The following is a 20193-nucleotide window of genomic DNA, read 5'->3' on the forward strand; positions in this document are numbered from 1 at the left end:
ATATCAGCCAAATCTGGAAAATTTGCATTCCTCATGAAATTCATGAAAATGTTTTCAGTAATACCAAAAGTATGTTAGATTTGGTTGAAATTTTCACCATAGATAGTGCTTGACCTGAGAAATGTCGGTGCCAAATCAGGCGTCTCTAGCTACTATACAGAGTGAGTTATTCTTCTTCTAGATATTAAAAATAAAATTTGCAAATTTTCAATTGGTCTTATCCCTTGAACGGTAACGAATTTTTTAAATCCGTTTGTAGATCCATGTTCCTCGCATCAAGGAGCATAAGTAAGCAAAGTTTCAGCCATTTTAAGATTTTCAAAAATTCTACAAAAACGGTCATATCTCCTGAACTCTTATTATGTGTATTTTGAACTCCATCATAATAATTATTATATGTCTGAGTTATGTTACATTATCTCTTGAACAAATATGTGTATTTTCGATTGAATGTTTGGAGTTAACTCACTATAGAACATTCAACATTATTCAGATGAGTAAATGTTCCAAGCCTAAAATATTTTAATCTTGGAAAGATCGTGGGTGGGATGTACTGTATGGGTAAAATTATAGCCACCTCTAATACAAGGCCCTGGCTTACGATATTGCAACGTCGCAGTGTAGGCCTAGAATCTAATACATGATTGGTGAAGAAAAATTGTTGCTGATCTTTTCACCAATTAGATTGTAGGCCTACATTGCGACGTTGCAATATCGTAAACTACGGCCTTGTATTAGAGGTGACTATGGTAAGATACATCAATGAAACAAATCGCAACTGAGTATGAAATTTAAATTTATATTATATTTCATAATACACAAGAAACAACTTACACATTTTGACCCATTCATACAGTTATGACTCATTCATTTATTTACAGATCGCCTACACAGTGTATAAAGTTTAAGCTATATCGGAACAGTTAATAGGTTAAATTTAAACCTTTTTGAAATTTTCATAATAGGTATTAAACATTTTAAATAGATATAATACATCTATTCTAAAACATTTTATAGATACAACCACAGCATGAATAATTTCGGATTAACAGTTCAGATTAAGTTTAAACTCCAACTGCACAAGCGACAGTGGATGTTTTGTTCACATTTATAATAGGTACTCTCCTTCTGTTGATTCATAAAAGACATATTCATTCACATTGAATTCCTATTCTACTTACAGTTATATCACAAGAAATGGTAATAGTTGACAGTAGGCCTATATACACAAACAATATAATACAACAAGTCTTGAGGGTGAGAAGTGAGAAGCACTGAGCTAAATAACTAACTGGAGAACAGCTAAATAACATAACACTGATTTTGATAACACTGAACAGTGTTCCGTCCTATTTTTTTAATGTACTTGTCGAATACACAAGTCCTCATATTTTTCCTTCCCAAGGCCCAATTCACACAGAGGTGACGTGGCTGTGGCGTGGCGCTGACTTTTGCCACTCCTATATAAACATTGTATGATCAACGCTAATAGAATTGGCGTGGCGAATCAACATTTCTGTTTGCATTGGGCCATATGGTTATATAGGATTGAAAAAGTCACCTCCACGCCAACGAGGTGTTCATGCCATCGTCACTTCTGTATGAATTTGGCCTATAACAGAATAACATAATATACTTGATACTAACAGAATAAATTTCACAACCTTGAAGCTAATTTAAGGCTGTGCACACCAGATTTGAAAACATTTTTCAGGTGCCAGTTTTCAAAAATTATCTGCTTGAATATCATCAAGTTATTAGAATGAAATAAATTCGCGTAGAAAATGTTTTTATTTATTATTGTAGTTAATTTTAAAACCGTTTTCTTGAAAAGTTCATTTTTGAAGGGCCATGATCTGAAAAATAAAAGAAGATTTTGTAAATTACTAATATTGCGAGATTAGCATTTTTTTACTTGAAGATCAAGCTTTCATTACTTTATCAGCTACCAGTGCTGGAACTATTTGTTTTAAAACCACAAACGACAGTAGACAACTACTGTATTCCACTACAGACCATATTTGTATGTAAATAATGAACTATAGTCCGTGCAGCCTCAGCTTGCAGCACGGAACTTAATGGCCAATGTTATTTCTAACGAGAATGGGAGCACAATGTTGCCGTTTTATGCTGATTCTATCAAAATTACCGACGCTCTCTTTCTCGCTCTTTCTATCACACAACTAACAGGTTTTTGTGAAATCTGGTAGCACTACTCCATAAGAGCAATGCTGAAAGGTTTTCACAGATTCTAGTAAACCAAACAATTTTTTCTTCACGAATTAATTGCATTTCGATGACTTGATAGTATTTTAAATCGATTTTTTCATTCATTTTATCACAGACATCTTGAATGTATTAGGACAGTGGACAGAATGCATTTACGCACAGATACAAGCTTAGCAAGGAATCCCACCTTGAAAAATGTTGTCAAATCTGATGTGCACAGTTCTCAACCAAACAAAGGAACGAAGGTGTTGTAGTCACCGTTAGCTATTTAGCTGAGCAAGTCGAGAGTTTTCTGGTCTGATATAAAAGTATCCCTAGTCACTATTTATACAGAGAAAATATAGCATAGAAAGATATCCCATGGTATAAATGTAGTTTATGTCCCGAATTTAAAACCGATTTTTTGTTAGCTCGAACCGATTACTGTCTATTATTACTGTTTTGAACGGCACAGTATGAGAGATTACTAGCGCCACATAGCTTCACAGAAAAGAACTACAGTGTAACATGGTTATTGCGGCCTTGGTCATAGCGTCAACACGGATATAACGTCTTTTATTTATAGATCCCGTAAAACTATAATTTTCCGTCAATATTTTAGAGTTGGGAGTCGAGGTGCAGTGCCTGATCAAAAACTGTACTCCGATGGGTTGCAGCGTTCAGAAGTACTGGTTCTGTGATGAAAAGGAAGCAACCTGGTCTTTCCCGTTCAGTTCGTACTCCGAAAAATGTGTATCGAGTCAGAATGTTGACGGAAAAGACGTTGCACTGTGATTACAGATTCATTGTTTCCAAAATCCTGCTCGACAGATTTTGAAACCTCTTTTATAGTTTCACTCTGATACAGCGCCATTAAATGTGTGGTTCCTTAAATGAGGTTACAACCAAGTTCCACTGTACTAGAACTATAGGCTTGAGTGAAATTTGGAACAGAGTGAGTCAAAACGCATGACAATCTCGGGGTTTGATCTAAAACGGAGGAGTGTTTATGAATCGCATCCCCACTCTTACTTCTTTCTTTGAGATAACAGCTGAAGAGAAGAAGCTGAGAAATCATTGAAAAAGGAGTAACACTATCAAAACTCGTGATCGGGTTGGTGGCTGATATATTCTAATCCTGGGGATAGGTCGGTCTAATTCCTCGTGGAATTTAGAGTTAGAGCTGATCCTTCACGACGAAAAGGATAGCTTTCGGACTTCGAGTTGATAGTGTTCGCGACGCTCGTGGCGGACGCGGCGGTACAGCAGACGGCCGAGAACCACTTCTCAACCCTAGTGCGCGAAGGAGAGAACACCAGGCTGTTCAACCCTCACCTCCTGGCCCCGACCACACACCTTCTGAAGCTAGCCGGCAGGAAGGAAAATCTAGGAAATCCGTATTAAGGTTAGTGAAACCTAGATAGGTGATAAACATAAACACCTATATCATGGGATATCTTCATGCTATATTTTATCTATGCTATTATTATTATAGTCAGTACAAAACTACTTATAACTTGGAGGAATATGCGGCGCAGAGAAATAGAAAGAAGGAGATCAGCCAATTACAGTGTAATAGAGTCAATTAATAGAGTCATAGGTAGAAACGCAGTTTCTACAAAGGTAGAAAAGTAGTTTCTACATAGGTAGCTTTCTACATAGGTAGAAACATAGTTGCCAATTTGTCAGTCGTCTGACTGCTTTCGGATAGGAAACTTCGCATGTATAGCATGAGTAGAACTAGAAGCATCACTAGAAGTTGGAGAACGCTGGCCGCTTCAAAGCGGCAACATCGCGCCTCTGTATCCCTCTCGCTGTATGCTTTCTCTACTGCGCATGTCCATCCCAAGTAAGAAGTAATTTTGTACAGAGTATAGTTATTTAGCTGATTGGCTGAACGAGTCAAGAGATTTCTGGTCTGATATTATAGAAGCCCTAGTCACAGTTAGTTATTTAGATGATTGGCCGATAGTTTGAGCATTTTGGTCAGAGTATGCAGCAGGTCCGTGACTTGGGGGGCTTTGTGACAGGGGGCGCCAAGGCGGGCAACTGAGCTATGTTCTGCAACCGGTGCACCACTATCCTGTATGCGGCAATCACAGGACTCCTGGCTCCTTGACCTGCCTCCTTGGCGAGCATGTCGGCCGAGACGCCGATCAACTCCAGCTTCTCCCTGGCCGTCCTCTCGATGGTAGACACCTTCTCGTCAGCACCCAGGGTCGGCTGCATGCTCCACTCGTCGCACGAGCCCACCACCGTCATTCCCTCCAGCCACTCCGAGTGGATGATTTGCTCCAGCTTGAAACGGTCGGTCGGCGCTTGTCTAAGAATTCCTCCTGCAACACGTCATTCCAAATTAATTATTTATTTTTGAAAATCAATATTAACATTCACAACAAGTCATTCAATATTAAGAAAGAAGTAAACGTTATTTCGCCAAAATACAAAATACATAATCACTAGAAAATATTTCCAATAATAAGTACAATAATTGAAATATACAAACATAATCATAGAAATGAAAAATACATCTAATAAAAAACTGCATGCAAATGACCTTGATTACAATGTCACGTCCGCATTACAGGAGCATCATTGAACAGAAAAAAGTTCTTTAAAGTAAACATGAGTAATAAAAAATGAAAACAAAAAATAATAATAACCAGAAAAAATAGAGAAAACAAAGTTTTACAATCTAAAATCCGGTTCAGCACTAACAGAAACACAAAAATCTATCCTCAATAACAGAAAATAATCATTGATATAATTGAGGTACGGTTTGTCAGGTCAAAAATTCAGTGGTTTTAATACTATTACATTTATGTACATATATTATATGCATGTCAAATCGACATCCAAACAAAATACACGGAATCCGGCATCTTTGCTAGACTCTGAATAATTCTGGATTCTGGCTTCGAATAATAGATACTAATAGGTACTATTATTATTAATCTTAGATTTCTGTTTGAAATTCAAGATTGACATTGTAGATTTCAGTAAAAATAATTTGTTTCCAACATTCAACACCTTCAACATGACCATGAAATCACAAATTCACAATGCAGGTAAATTCTAGACCAATTATGAGGAAGTGGTGAGGACTAGTGGTGATTAGTTTTACAATTGTTTCTTCAGCAAGATCATGTGACTAGAAAAAAAATGGATTTAATATTGAGGCCCAGTTGCAAAAAACCTGTTAAAATTTAATAGTGATTGAATCCCACGAGCACATGAATTGTAATGCGCAGGCCACACCAAACTCGCTCCCGCACCGGTAGCTAAGTTAAAGAACTCGCTTTCAATGTTATTAAATTGAGCAGGCCACACCGAGCTCGCTCCCGCAGGGGGATTACCTCGGCGGTAGTTTCAATTCGCCGTGCCAGGCGAACTTTTGAAACTTCTGCTGGTGGTACTACCGCCGAGGTAGCGAGCTCGGTCTGGCCTGCACAATTGAATAACATGGAAGGCGAGTTTTAAAAGTTCGCCTTCGGTAGCGCATGCTACTAGAGAACCATACTCATCAAAACAAAAACAAAACCAAAGTACCGCTAGCGGACGTTTTTTGGTGTGGCCTGAACTACCACCGCGGGAGCGAGCTCGCTACCTCTAGCAGACGTTGGTGTGGCCAGTGCTTAAGAGTACCAATCAGGGAAGACTTATTTTTTAAAAAGCCTTCTCTGATTGGTTCTCGTGGCATTTAATCATGATTGAACAGGCTTTTGTGCAACCAGGCCTGGAGATTTTTCAAGCAACAAAAACAAGAATTTGAAACTGCATTCGGCAATAACAATATGAAATGCAGTATGAACGAACTAATTGGGACCAAACTCCATTCGAGAAGATTGATTTTTAACAAGAAATCCAGTATAAATAACTCTATGAACAATGAAGGCTTGGTACAGTATTATTGGCTCTAATTGCAGCAATAGTTACAATACAGTACAAGTTGAAACACACACTATTAAAGTTGATGGAGTAAAACTTTCACAGTGTGACTATCATGAGATTGGCGAGAATCTTTTAGGGCTGGTTTCCGAGCTCAGGATTTAGCTAAGTTCTAGACTTTAACTAGCTTTAAACTCTGGAGTCAGAAAATTGGCTTTCTGAATCAGCGTTAACGTAGTCGAAGGCCTACATAACACTTGGAAAATTTGATGTTGTACGAAATACAACACGCGACTGCTCGTGTGATTGAGTAGGGAAGGTTAATATTAAAGGATTGTACATTGTGCTAGAGGAATAAATCTGTTAGGATTTTCTAAAAGTTTTGTAATATTGTACATGACGGTAGAATATTATTGTGTATATTTATTTATTTAGCGTATGGCAGATACACAACACATATAAAGCTCATGAGTCTCAAATGTCTACATATTATACACTCTATATTTTCAATTCTTTGAGATGTTGACATGTTGTGTAGTTTTTGGTCAGGAGAACATAAGTTTGTCTGAACGCCATCATTTGCTAGTCCATTTAGCGTTACCCAATGTGCAAAGCGTTACACAAATTCAAGTTAAAAATCTGATTGCTGGAACAATTTTGAGCACGGTATATAGAAGAATACCGTGATTTTGAGGTTAAAGAAGGTTGAAACTCAATTTTCAATTTTCATAGAAAAAGAAAACATTTTCAAAGTCATCTTCACCATTACAAATGAGAAATTGTGTATAAATGAGAAATATTGTCATTGTAGACAATGACATGCAGTTGATGACGTGGAATGATCTGTTGTGGGCATCATCTTCAGCAAAAAAGATAGTTGGTTCATATTCAACTCAATTACAATTAAATGAATTCAGGAAACAAATGAATCTACATCCATAACTTACTAATAAGCGTGCGGCACTCGTTGGAGAGATGAGCCGGCGTTGTGATGACCCCCAACAGTATGCTGCGCTTGAGGTTGGCAATGGAGTCGGCAGGGAATGGCATGTGGCCTGTGGTCATGAAGAAGAGCAGTACACCCAGCGCCCACACGTCCACTGGGCCACCCTGGTACGACGCGTCCCGGAACAGCTCGGGTGCCGCGTACGGCGGCGAACCGCAAAATGTTCGCAGCATTTCCTCTGTGTTAAACCATCACCATATTATTCTAAATAATATAATCTCTTTGAATGATTGTGTCTAAAGGGATTAATGATTTAATGAATGAATTATTGTATGAGTTATTAGAAGTATAATTAAAATGGCAACTCGTGCCACATCTTCAGCTGAACTGATAAGTTCGACATCAATGTCTTATAGAGAGGTCCACGTTATAATAGCAGTGTTCGTTTAGCAATGGTATTGCTATCTTTGTCTATCATTCAACAAAGCTGATAGCGCTATCTCTTTCTCGCTTTGCTCTGTTGCCAGATCGTCTTTTAACAATGTAGAATTAATAATTAATTGACAAAATATTTCATCTTAATTATGAAATTATTGAAAATATAATTTCTTGCTTGATAAAATATAATTGATTATTTTAAACGAGAATAAACAGTTAATATTATATCAATAAAACTATATCAGCTACCATCTATAGAATGTATTGACAAGATAGAGGATCGGCAACTTTTTATCCTATCTTTCTCCACTGCCATTATAACGTGGACCTCACTATAGGCTGGCCACTAACGGTAGAACTTGCATGATAAACACATGGTCATCATCAGCGAGAGGCTTCTAATATAAAATAAACAACCAATAACAATAAATGAACCACTAGAAAATTTACAAATTATAATGAAAATAATTTAACCTCAAATGGAGCAGGGAAGAAAAAAATCGGAGATACAAAAACCTAGCCTCAATTTACTCAAACGGTTCGCTGTGATCACAGCAATGACACAACAATGTATGACGACTGTGTATTATGCATGTTCTACCGTTAGCGAGCCTTATTCTTTCAACTATGGAGAAATACCGCAAAATCTCTTCCAAATAATCTAAATATTGTAATATATATTTCAAGTGTAGATTCAAATGAACGATAAAAACAATATAAAAACTTGAAGTACCATTTATTGAAAACTTTAAAATATTTTAAATAGTTTTAAATAGAGGGAACTACAAGTTTTTTTATTGTTTTTATTAATTTGAGCAAAACTAGCAAATATAAGTGAAGTGATTAAATGAACGATACTATAGTGAGATTCTCGTTGTAGTCAGTGGCAATGAAAGAAAGTCGTTGTTGCCACTTCTCCATCTCCACCGCCTTCTATATACAAAAACCTAGTCATCCCGGTATTCTGATATGATATTAACAGTTAATTCTTGTTAATAATGATCAATTCTACCTCAATTATATTTTGTCAAGGAAATATATTTTTAATTCACTTTGTAAGTTTTATGAATGTTTCATTTTAACTGAACAATGATGGTTTAAAAAAGTTGTACCTGATCGAATCTGCGTACTGAATCCAAAATCTCCGAGTTTCACAGCACCCCTCACGCCACAGAACACATTTTCTGCCTTGATATCTCTATGGATGATGTTCCTTTCATGCTGCAAATACAAGAAATAGGAAATGAAGGATAACATTACATAATTATCTTCGTTCAACCATAGAGTAAAGAAAACTATATTATTTATTACATATTATTTCTTTCATCTCTCGTTCAACATATTCCCAATACTATTCAAATGTTAGGAAAATAATTCATCATATAAAAGAACAAATTCAGTCATCCCCTTTCTAAACCGGTATCTATTTTTAAGAATTCATTTTCATTTCCAGTAAAAATGTTAATTCTTATCAAAATTTCCAATGGCCTTCTTTACATCTACTAATAATTATTATTATCAATAATAATGTTTGATATTAAGTTTGAATTCTTATCAAGACTCATTAAATTAATAATTTAATGTTTGAATTAAGTTTGTTTTTCGGTAATTCTTCAAAATTATATTTCTAAAATGTGAATATTTCCTATTTTAGTTATAATAATGTGAAATATTTCTTCTATGTTTAGTTTTGAAGCATCTAAATTTGAAAATCTATTTTGTGAAAATATGTATTTGAGGACTGAAAATTTTTGTGAATTGAAGAACTACAAGACTTAACCTATTTCGGACTATGTGTTATCTAAATTTGGGAGAGGAATAGCACAAGGTTACCTTATTTTTCCTCTCTCTATCATTTTGATAATAATGTACTTCTTGTATAAATGAATAAAAAATATTTGTCTTCTGTTGCTTGAAGAATAATAATTTTTATTGTCGGCCTACATATCGTCACGACACCCAGAATGTCCTCCGATTGGCTTATAATCAGCGTTTGTGAGAATTAGCCAATAAGAGGATATCCTGGACGTGGTGATGTAGTGACGATGAATGTTGGCCGACAATCAGTGAGTAAAGCGGCCATTTACATTATTTTGAATTACTGTGTTGTTAAATATGACTGAAACTTGTTCCCAGACTGTCTTGTAATACTTAAAATAATGCAATTCGACTGCCCAACCTGTATAGCAGCTAATTTCATAAGAGCAACAAACAACAGGACAGTTTTCTGTGTGATAAAAGGCGCACATACCAATATCATATACCACATACTATATATCAATATCAGTGTACGTGTCCTAGTGAGAGTATTATTCCTATAAGTTTTGATGGGACCATCGATACTAGCTGAGCTGCGTATAGTCCCATTAGAAGTCATGGGAATTATATTTTTACTGTACCTGACACACGTACACTGATACTGATGGAGATGATTTATAGATCATAGCTTTATGGGGACGATTCATCCTACTTTTATACTTATTCGCTAGTCACACAAAAAAGAAACAAAACCTACTCTAGAACATGGTACGCCATAGTGGAGTAGGTCAATTTCCACACAGAAAGCACTAAACATGTAGAGAACACATTAAAAGAAATTTTTATTGTAAATTTTTATTGTAATTTTTATATTTTCTGTAATTGATGTAGTAGTTTTAGCTTTTTTGGGGGGAATAAAAATGTATTAATTTATCATCCTAGCAACCTATTAACCAAGGTGCTAGAGTGGTAGGACCCTACCGGAAATCTGGGATTCTTCATATCCTTAATACTCCATACCCCACATCCTTACCCGCTCACCTAGCCTTAAAATCCATCCACTTGAACGTTTCATATTTTCCACTTCCCCATAAATTCTGTCGATTCAATTCATTTCATCCCATCGTTCGCATGAATTTTTACAAATATTCTTAATTTTGATTACTTTTATTTTTCAAAGCCAAAGGGGTATAAGTTACAACTTGGAAGAAAAAAGATGTAAGTGCATGTAACTTTTTTTTAAATTATTATTATAAAAACAAAAAATCAACCAAAAAATATTAATTACTGTGAGAAATAGAGGAAAAGTTTGTAATTATCTACCTAATTTTACTTACTTTTTCTCATTGTTATGGAATTTTATATTAAGCTTCAACTCTACAGGCTTTTTCTCAAAACTTAGTTTGTATCACTTACATCGCTTTGGTTCTAAGTGCCTAAACATTGTATTTAATTTATTATTAAAAGAGTTATAGTTTTGTTAATTATTAGTGTTTGCCATAAGTCTTGTCAGACCTGGCAATGAAAAATATTTATCCTTCAAAATTTAATAAAATATATTAAATAAATATCAAAAAATTTCATCCATTTTATTGAAGTTACACATTTACAAAATCAAAACAACTATGAGAATGATTTGTGGTACTAGTACTCACAAGATGCTTGACAGCTGAGAGTATCTGGATGAAGACAGCCTTGGCTTCGGCCTCCCGCATCCTTCCCTCAGTGGTCAGCTTCTGGTAGAGCTCCCCACCGGGTGCATACTCCAGCACAAGGTGCAGTTTACTGTACGTTTCGATGACTTCATAAAGTCTGCAAACAAAATACATGCATGTAACTGAAAGGCATTACATTAAGTGTATGATCACATTGAATCCGTATGTATCCAAGTGCAAGTCGAATGATGTATGAGCCGATTTATAAAATCTGTAAAGTGCCATTGAAACACATATAGTGAGGTCCACGTTATAATGACAGTGTATGATTGACAATACTGTTGCTGTCCTTTTCTATCATACAACAAAACAGATAGCGCTATTTCTCTCTAGCTTTGCAATGTTGTCAGTTTGACAGAATATTTTATTTTTACTTTTGACAGTGAGTGTACAAAAGTAGCTCAGCCGCAATTTTTTTCTTCATTCTATCAAAATAATTTGGTAAACAAGTCGTATAATTGATTTAAAATGTATTTTTGAAACAATGGAAAATTTTTTAGACATTACCGTATGAGAAACACAAATTAAAATACCTGAAATGACATTTTAAAAGTTGATAACTAATCATCCTAGACTTCATCCATGCTTCAGTTGGCCAACACGTTTAGGTTAGACCTACTCGTACCGGTATAAATAATATTGAAAGGTTATTTTAGAATTATTTCCATTGAAATTACTCATTTTAAAAAGGATTTATATTTTTCTATCATTTTTAAAAGAAATTGGAATAGAATACCTACCAAATAACTTAATTTCTGTTGTTTTGAAATTGAGATCGGTGTATCACAGCTTTTTAAATTATCCGCCATTTCAGGTTTGTATAATCTGATCTCAGTTATGGAAGCAACTTTTTGAATCAAATTATGAAAAAATAATATCCTTCTATTAATTTAACATAAATTGATTATTTTATCAAAGAAATGATAATTATTATTAGATCAAATTTAATGGGATGAATTGAGTAATAGCTGTGTACAATCAGTGGCAAAATGCAGAGACTTGGCAACGTTTTTCTCCTATCTATCTTCACTGCCATTGCCATTATAACATGGACCTCACTATAGTGGCTTGCATGTAGCTACTATAGTCCAGGCGCTGGCTTACATTGAGCATACATGAGAGAGGCAGAGAATTTGACTTCGGATTATTGTTAGAGGGTCTTTAGTGTATATGAAACTCGATGTCGTCACGTCCCAGGGTGGTCGACAGCTTGGGGGGGAATGGGGTAAGTTGTAAAAAACGCGCGTTTATAAAATCGCCTGTCCTGCAGTTACTATTCATAGTACAGCTTTTAATTTTTTCTCAATATTATGTACACATAACTGGCTTTCAATGTGGTCCTATACTTTTTTGCGATAAACCGCATAGTTTTTCCGTAAAAAAATAAAATATCTCGAAAAATGTATTTTTTTATTATGGACTTTTTATTATTTCTCGAATATTCAAGTAATTAGCCGACTTAGAGAAAAAGGCTCCCAATAAACGTTGTAGGCCGTTTCTTGCTGAATCCAATGATATATATAGTTTGGGGGTTACGATCATAGATGCGGCGGTGGGAGGGGGATAAGTAGCACTGTTACGCTGCGGCGCGGTCCTCCCCCATGATTAATGTGCGTAATGGCCTGTCTATCTCATCGCTCCTACTAGTCTATGCATCTAAATTATGTATTTCAGGAACGCTATCTTATGTATTTTCGGTCGCTGAACACGATTTTTCAACTCTCAAGCCTTAATAATTGATAATTCTCATCATAATATACTAATTATGGTCAAAATTACAAACTTCATCTCATTCTGCAAGGAAACTAAGAAATGACTGTTTGAAATAAACGAAACTTGGGTTTCAAGAAATATATTAGGATAGAATAAAGTTAATATTTATATATGTTTATGTTCTATTGTTTTTATTTCAAATTAATTTATTGTGATGCGCTGCAGGCTAAATTATATTATTAATTGCACACTGGCCACACTTACTTGATATAGTGGTCAGTTAGTTTCCAAGAAATATTTGTGGAATTTCTTAGTTCTTCATGGTGGAAATGGAATTCATCATTCATTCTTTATCATAATGATTATGTTTAGTATGAAAATGTTAATCTTTCGTGAATCTTCAGTTTGTCGTGGACTTTTGAGAAATTATATCCAATATAATAATAGATATGTGTCAAATCAAAATGAAATGGAAATTTAAATATTCATTCATATTATTTCTAACAGTATTATTATAATAATATTTCACTAACTTTTGATTGATTCATCCATTATGGTATTCCCGTTCAGACTGTTTTGAAATGGTAACAAGTTATTCAGTATCAAAATTTGGGATTCGAATAGTTTTGGGCCATGCCTGCTATTCTTTCCCAAACATATTTATATGATTTGTAATTTTATCCACAAATGAATGAATGAATGTATGTATTCCTGCACGTAGCTAACGTATGGATAATTCCTTTATAGATTCTTGCATGTCACATTAATAAATCTCTGCCACAGATTTAGAAATCAAGTCTCGATGGTTTGGAGAGCATATTATTGGAGTGATTCTTTTACTCTGCTGTTTCTAATATGTTCACTACCTTTGTTTGATTTTAGACCATAGACATAAAAAGCTATGTCCACCTGTATCACTCCATCTTTATTGAGAATTTTCATAACTCTTCTCATCACAAAGTTTCCATAATCTTGCAGCGTATTGAAGTTTTGAAAAGTGAAGTAGGAGTTGAATTCAGGAGAGCCATGTCATCATTATGCGAATTTGTCAACGATATTTAGGGATTTAGTTAAATCCACAACTAGTTTCACTTACAATTTCATAGGACAAGTGAGATTAAGAGTTTTTTTTTCAAATATCCATCAGATGTTGACAGAGATTGCGGTTATTGTAGAAATGCATGCTGCACTAAAACTTCAATGCTGAATTATCTTTAAACAGCTACCTAGTAAAAATACAGAGATCAGATCTTTTTCTTCTAGAATTAACTAAGACTAGGATTTTTGTTTGATTGCATCGTGGAGAATGAAAGAACTTTGTTTCTTTTTATAGGTGAGAATACACTTTTACAATTTGCCACAACTATGTTCAGATAAAAATCGTTGGAGACCGAATAACTATTTCTTCCTATACGTTCAAAAGAGAATCACACACTTCTTCACTTGCTTCCAGACCATTGATAACATTATGCAGATTCTGTTGTCCATCAGAGTCTTCAAGAAAAATGTTATGTTCTCTTGAGAAGATTATGCTTCTGGAAATCATTCTCATCTCTCATTATTCTTGTTTTACTTCATTATATGACTTTCTTCACAGTCTCCAGTGATATCCATAATGATGTCAACATACTTGAACAGAATATCTTTGATGGAAGATTTATTAATGTAGTAGCAGCCATTTTAGGAAAGCCTTTGAAGAACTAGCTATTCCAATCACTCAGTTTTGGATGATCTAATGAGGGTTTGCTCTAAAGCATGATCGGTTGTTACATTTATTAAATTTTCAAGGTTTCATTTGACAGAGAGTCAATGTATTGACTGTATAGAGTTAATGTTTTCTTATTGGAAATTATTTTTCACTTCTATGGGTATTTTTTATATTTTCTAGATATGACACAGACTTTATAACATAGTTTGTGTGATTGAATGAAAAAATTATGGGATCTTTTCTCGAACAGTTTCTATGTGCAATACCAGAGTCCATCCTTATGAGCATGAATACAATTTAAGATAATTCAAACTATGTTACAATAATCAGTCGTAAATATTTCAAGTAGTCATTGATTTTGATTCTAAAAAAACTCTACAAATAGCTCCTGACTTCTTTCAAATATACTTTGACAATCTCTCATATTTCAACCGTTCATGAGTCCTTGTAGTTGTTTCATTGAATTGATTGCTTGCTCTCACACCTTAATTATACTGATCTCCCCTCAATAGATTTCCAACAGTATTCTCTCCAAATATTTCAAATTCAACAAAGATATCTCTCATTCCACTTTCATTCAAGTACCACCCCAAGACAATCAGTCAAACTCAGCCAGATGAGTATAATATATAAGTTACAGAAATCAGTTGATAAAGCTGCGTTTACACGTAACAAAATGTTAATAACTTAATCTTTATAGATTCTATTAGATTGAACGGAACTTGGCAAACACATATGTCTATCATATGTATGATAAGTTATGTTCAATCTAATAGAATCTATAAAGATTAAGTTATATTAACATCTCCTTAATAACTTTGGTGTAAACTCAGCTTTAGAGTTGTATTTCCTTTGTAATCAAATATTTAGTCATATAACATGGGAGTAATTGGCATTATTTGTGTTTCAACTGTCAATTTATATTAAGAAAATATTTTACTCCTGTTACAGGGTGCTCTATATGGGGTAGCCTATATTATTTGTTTAACTTACTCAATTACTTGACTTTCGCAATTCCAAAGTGATCATTGAACTAAATCGAATAATTATTCTCTCTTAATGGAATATCAGTTTTTTATCGATTGAGAAACACATATAGGATTCCTAACAGGATGGTTTATCATTACAATGTAATCATAAATAATGATAATGAGATGAAGTTTGTAATTTTGACCATAATTAGTATATTATGATGAGAATTATCAATTATTAAGGCTTGAGAGTTGAAAAATCGTGTTCAGCGACCGAAAATACATAAGATAGCGTTCCTGAAATACATAATTTGAATGCATAGACTAGTAGGAGCGATGCGATAGACAGGCCATTACGCGCATTAATCATGGGGGAGGACCGCGCCGCAGCGTAACAGTGCTACTTATCCCCCTCCCACCGCCGCATCTATGATCGTAACCCCCAAACTATATATATCATTGGATTCAGCAAGAAACGGCCTACAACTTTTATTGGGAGCCTTTTCCTCTTAGTCGGCTAATTACTTGAATATTCGAGAAATAACAAAAAGTCCATAATAAAAAAATACATTTTTCGAGATATTTTATTTTTTTACGGAAAAACTATGCGGTTTATCGCAAAAAAGTATAGGACCACATTGAAAGCCAGTTATGTATACATAATATTGAGAAAAAATTAAAAGCTGTACTATGAATAGTAACTGCAGGACAGGTGATTTTATAAACGCGCGTTTTTTACAACTTACCCCCCTCCCCCCAAGCTGTCGACCACCCTGGGACGTGACGACATCGAGTTAGACACTATACACTAAAGACCCCCTAACAATAATCCGAAGTCAAATTCTCTGCCTCTCTCATGTATGCTCAATGTAAGCCAGCGCCTGGACTATACTCACAACTAGCAAGTGCACGCGTTCATTGTGAGTGTTCTTATTGCTCTTTCCAGATTTTATTTCTCATCTGCTCATCCGCATAACCAAGAGTGCAACTGGCACATATACGCATTCAATGTGATCACACCCTAGTATTGACGCTAATCAAACATTAAGTTAATCAGAAAATTTAATTTTAGCTAATATGTGTTTAACATATCTGAGAATGCATTTTATGTATATTTTTCTGAATAAAATTTGTCAACTTTATTTTTTATGTACGATTCCATGATTTATGATGTATACTTATATAGACACCTACTGAAAAACCTTCGGGTTTAGTGGGACCTCCAATGTAAATATTTTGATCAATAAAACTTGATTGATTGATAAATAAATTATTACTATAAAGTGAGATTCACTTGAAACTGGCAGCATTGGTTGAATGGGAAGCATTGTACTCGTACATTAATTAGTACATTGAGAGCATTAGAATTTATAGAAAATGCTGACAGTTCAAGTTAATTTCACTATAGATGTATGGAAATATTCATGAATTCACAGTTGACTATATGTTTTGATACAGTCTTCCGGATAACAGGATAGAAGGGAATCAAAATGAATTATTTCATTAATTATTAATGCTGATCAATCATCAAGCTGATTAAAAACTAGACATCAGTTCAGATACTTAATTTATTCAAATTGATAAATTTACAGCTATCTAACTGTGTACTTTTAGCCCCCTGTGGGTTGAGGGAACGTTTAGTCGAACATCGTACTCAAGAATATGTTTAAAACCAGAATACACCCACAGTATCCCTGCTTGTAGTAGGATGCGATTAAAAGGGAACTTCTTTCCAAAGCCCTTCTTTCAAAACCCTTTTTCTCCTTCTTAATATGCTTTGGAACTTTTTATTTCTAGAATTGCACTTTTTCCATTGACTAAGCTTTGTGCCATTCTTTCTTTCTTTTTCTATCTGTCGGCCTTCCGTGGTCATATTCTTACTTCTTCTTAGGCCAACCCAAGGTGTGATGTGGACCGTACTAAAGGGTGGTGCTTTTATATGGTGTCTCTAACAGTGCCTGCAGGATACCAGGCGCCCTCCTGTAGTATTTAGCCTTGCCGGGACATGCACTGCCATTCAGGCGAAACTATGGGAGAGGTGAGGCTATTGACCCTGCAGAGTTTTGGGGGAGCCAAAAGGAAGAAAAACTCAAGAGACCAGAGATGGGTGAAACTCCAGGCTTAAATGTAGGTCTAGAGGCTGAGTCGAGGGTTTCCAGGTGCCCTAGAGGCAATTTGGCGCCCCCTCACACAGCGGAATGACCTACAAAGAAGGCCAGCAGTGGAACTCACGTAGGTGAAGAGGACCTATCAGTCTTAATAAGAGAATGCAAATCATATCACACTGGATTGCGAGAGACTAGGGGCATGAAGAAGGGCTATGTTTGGCTGCAAGTAGCCAGATGATGAATGGGATTTTAGTATAGGGAAAACTTCTGAATCTTGTAAAGGACACAGGTATTGGTTTGCCCTTGGGAAAACAATAAGCTCCAGTTGACGTGTGGGGTTCTTTGAACCTATGGATCCTTGAATCCGTTCCTTCAAACATAACATAACAAATGTGTATGTTTTTGTAACGTTTGATAAACTATATGGTCTGCAATCAAAATAAATGATATTGTATTACTGTACATTAATGGAACTAATAATAAATCAATTCATCAATACATAATCAAAATTAAAAAGAGGTGAATTTTTCGACCATGCCTATTTCAAGGGTGAGAATATTTTCAAATATTAATTCCAAGAATCCCAACATCAATTTAAAAAAATACAAATTTTTATCATACATAATGTTGTAAAATTTTAATCTTGATAATGTTGTAACTGTCAAGGAAGGGATAAGGCCACATATGCTTTGGTTTACAGACGGTTCATCAATATTATATGTTCAAAATATCAATTTACAAAAAAAAATTCACCCTTAATTAATAATATTTATATCTATGAATAGCTGTACCAAATACAATACATTCTAGGTCTGTTCTAAGACTGTCTATTACCATCTATGGCGGTTGGCATCTTGGTTGTACTATGAGTCATTAAAAATTACTGGTAATATTCCATGAAATCTTGAAAAGTGGTTATATATTGTAATTAGTGTAGGACCTACCTGATAATAGTAGGATGATGGACCGACTCCATGCTGGCGATCTCTCTGACCAACATCCTTCTTGACTTGGGTGTCAGCTTGGCTTTGTCCAGTACTTTGATAGCGACGCGTTCTGGAATCAATTCAATTCAAATTCCGTCAATCACACCAAATTTTCTCACGAAATAAAATATAAAATGAACAATACAATACATTATAACAATGATCTCTAATGATAGATATCATAATCACCCTTACCTAATTAATTTATTTATTTCATTGACAATCACAAACCATAATTATAATATATAATATGATTGGGAGAAGACAACAAGACAACAGACATAGCCCAAAACTGTCTTCTCTCAAATTTTTAAAAATAAAAGTTTCAACAAAGAATGAGGTTAAGATTTCACTTTTCACTTCAAAGAGTCCAATTTCCACTTCAAAACTAATGACTAAACTAAAAATTTTAAATTTTGATATTTAAAAACTAATTAAAAACAAAAATACTTCACTTAAATCTCTATTATTATCAAATCTTAATTCATTATTCATTTAAAGTAGGCCTACTATGTCAACCTTCAAAATTCAAATTCTTCAAATAATTAATTATTTCTGGAACAAAAATCAAGTAAAGAAGCAGTGTGTGATATTATAACCTCAACCTTTAGACAACATTAACTTTTTATCAAAATTTTTGGAGAGAAATAGTACAGGGCTAGTTTTTCCTTCAATGTCGTAATTATATTATTATTGTTGTATTTTTTACAATAAATGACTAATCTGAAAGAGGAAAAATAAGCTTGTCTTGTACTATTTCTCTCTCAAATTTTAATGGTAATAAAGTCAAAAACAGAGGAAAAATAAGCTCAGCTTCTACTATTTCTCTTTCAAATTTTAATGGTAATGAAGTCCAAAAGGTTATATGTATGTAACGCGATTCACATTTCTGGTCCGAGAATACTCCTTGAGAATAATTGACAAGTGGTAACAAATTTTGAATTAAGTAATGTTATAGGAAAGCCGAAAATACACTTGAAAGCTTAATGATGCTAATAATATTGAATTTGAAAGAAATTTTTTTAATGGATTACTTAATTCTACTCTAGAACATGGTACGCCATGGTGGAGTAGGTCAATTTCCACACAGAAAAAACTAAACATGTGAAGGACACATTATAAGAATTTTTTGTAACCAACTATTGTATGTAATTGTAATTTATCTAATATTTTCTGTAATTGATGTTGTAGTTTTAGTTTTTTTTGGAAAATAAACATTTATTTATTATTTAAATTTTACATTTAAATGTTTACGATTTTTCTTTGAAACAATGTTTGATGAAGCGAATCAGATATAAAATGTACACATGAAAACAATAAGAGATTTTGATTTTTTTTGGATCAATGTTTCTTGAATGAAATCCCTGTCATGTTTTTGGCAATATTTCCATTTTCCTGAAGTGATTGGAAAGCTATTTCAAGAGAATACACATCATGATAGATGCTTCTCTGCACGCGAATATTCATTTCTAATTTTCTCTACACATTCAGCTGGAGGGCCTTCCTCATGAAAACATATATAAATTCTATCAATTCACCGGATTCAATTCTATCAAAATAATCATTGGAGAACAAAACAAATCCGTCAAACATTATTTACAAAATGAATAAATATTAAACAATGCTAGTATTACGATGGGTTTTATTATTTGTCTCCCACATTTAATTAATTCGCTCAATCGAATCACACTTTAAAACAAGAAAACAAATGAATTTGATGTAGGCTACTATAATACCAACGTTAATAAACAGAC

At 34.3% G+C, this 20193-nt stretch overlaps 1 protein-coding gene across 2 annotated transcripts in view; it reads right to left on the bottom strand.

Moving 5' to 3' along the window:
* Positions 1-779: 779 nt before the first annotated feature.
* Positions 780-20193, bottom strand: part of LOC111057321 (serine/threonine-protein kinase NIM1) — a 94513-nt gene continuing 75099 nt past the window's right edge. The window contains exons 3-7 of one of the 2 annotated variants that reach the window (XM_039431104.1): positions 18398-18509; positions 10894-11050; positions 8593-8701; positions 7044-7280; positions 780-4544 (exon numbers count right to left, since the gene is read on the bottom strand). In XM_039431104.1, the coding sequence (XP_039287038.1) occupies positions 4195-4544; positions 7044-7280; positions 8593-8701; positions 10894-11050; positions 18398-18509 (965 nt within the window). In that variant the 3' untranslated portion in view covers positions 780-4194. The remainder of the gene's footprint in view (positions 4545-7043; positions 7281-8592; positions 8702-10893; positions 11051-18397; positions 18510-20193) is intronic. The other variant, XM_039431105.1, reaches the window with a different exon arrangement.

Source organism: Nilaparvata lugens, chromosome 6 (genome assembly GCF_014356525.2).
Source record: "Nilaparvata lugens isolate BPH chromosome 6, ASM1435652v1, whole genome shotgun sequence".
Lineage (NCBI taxonomy): Eukaryota > Metazoa > Arthropoda > Insecta > Hemiptera > Delphacidae > Nilaparvata > Nilaparvata lugens.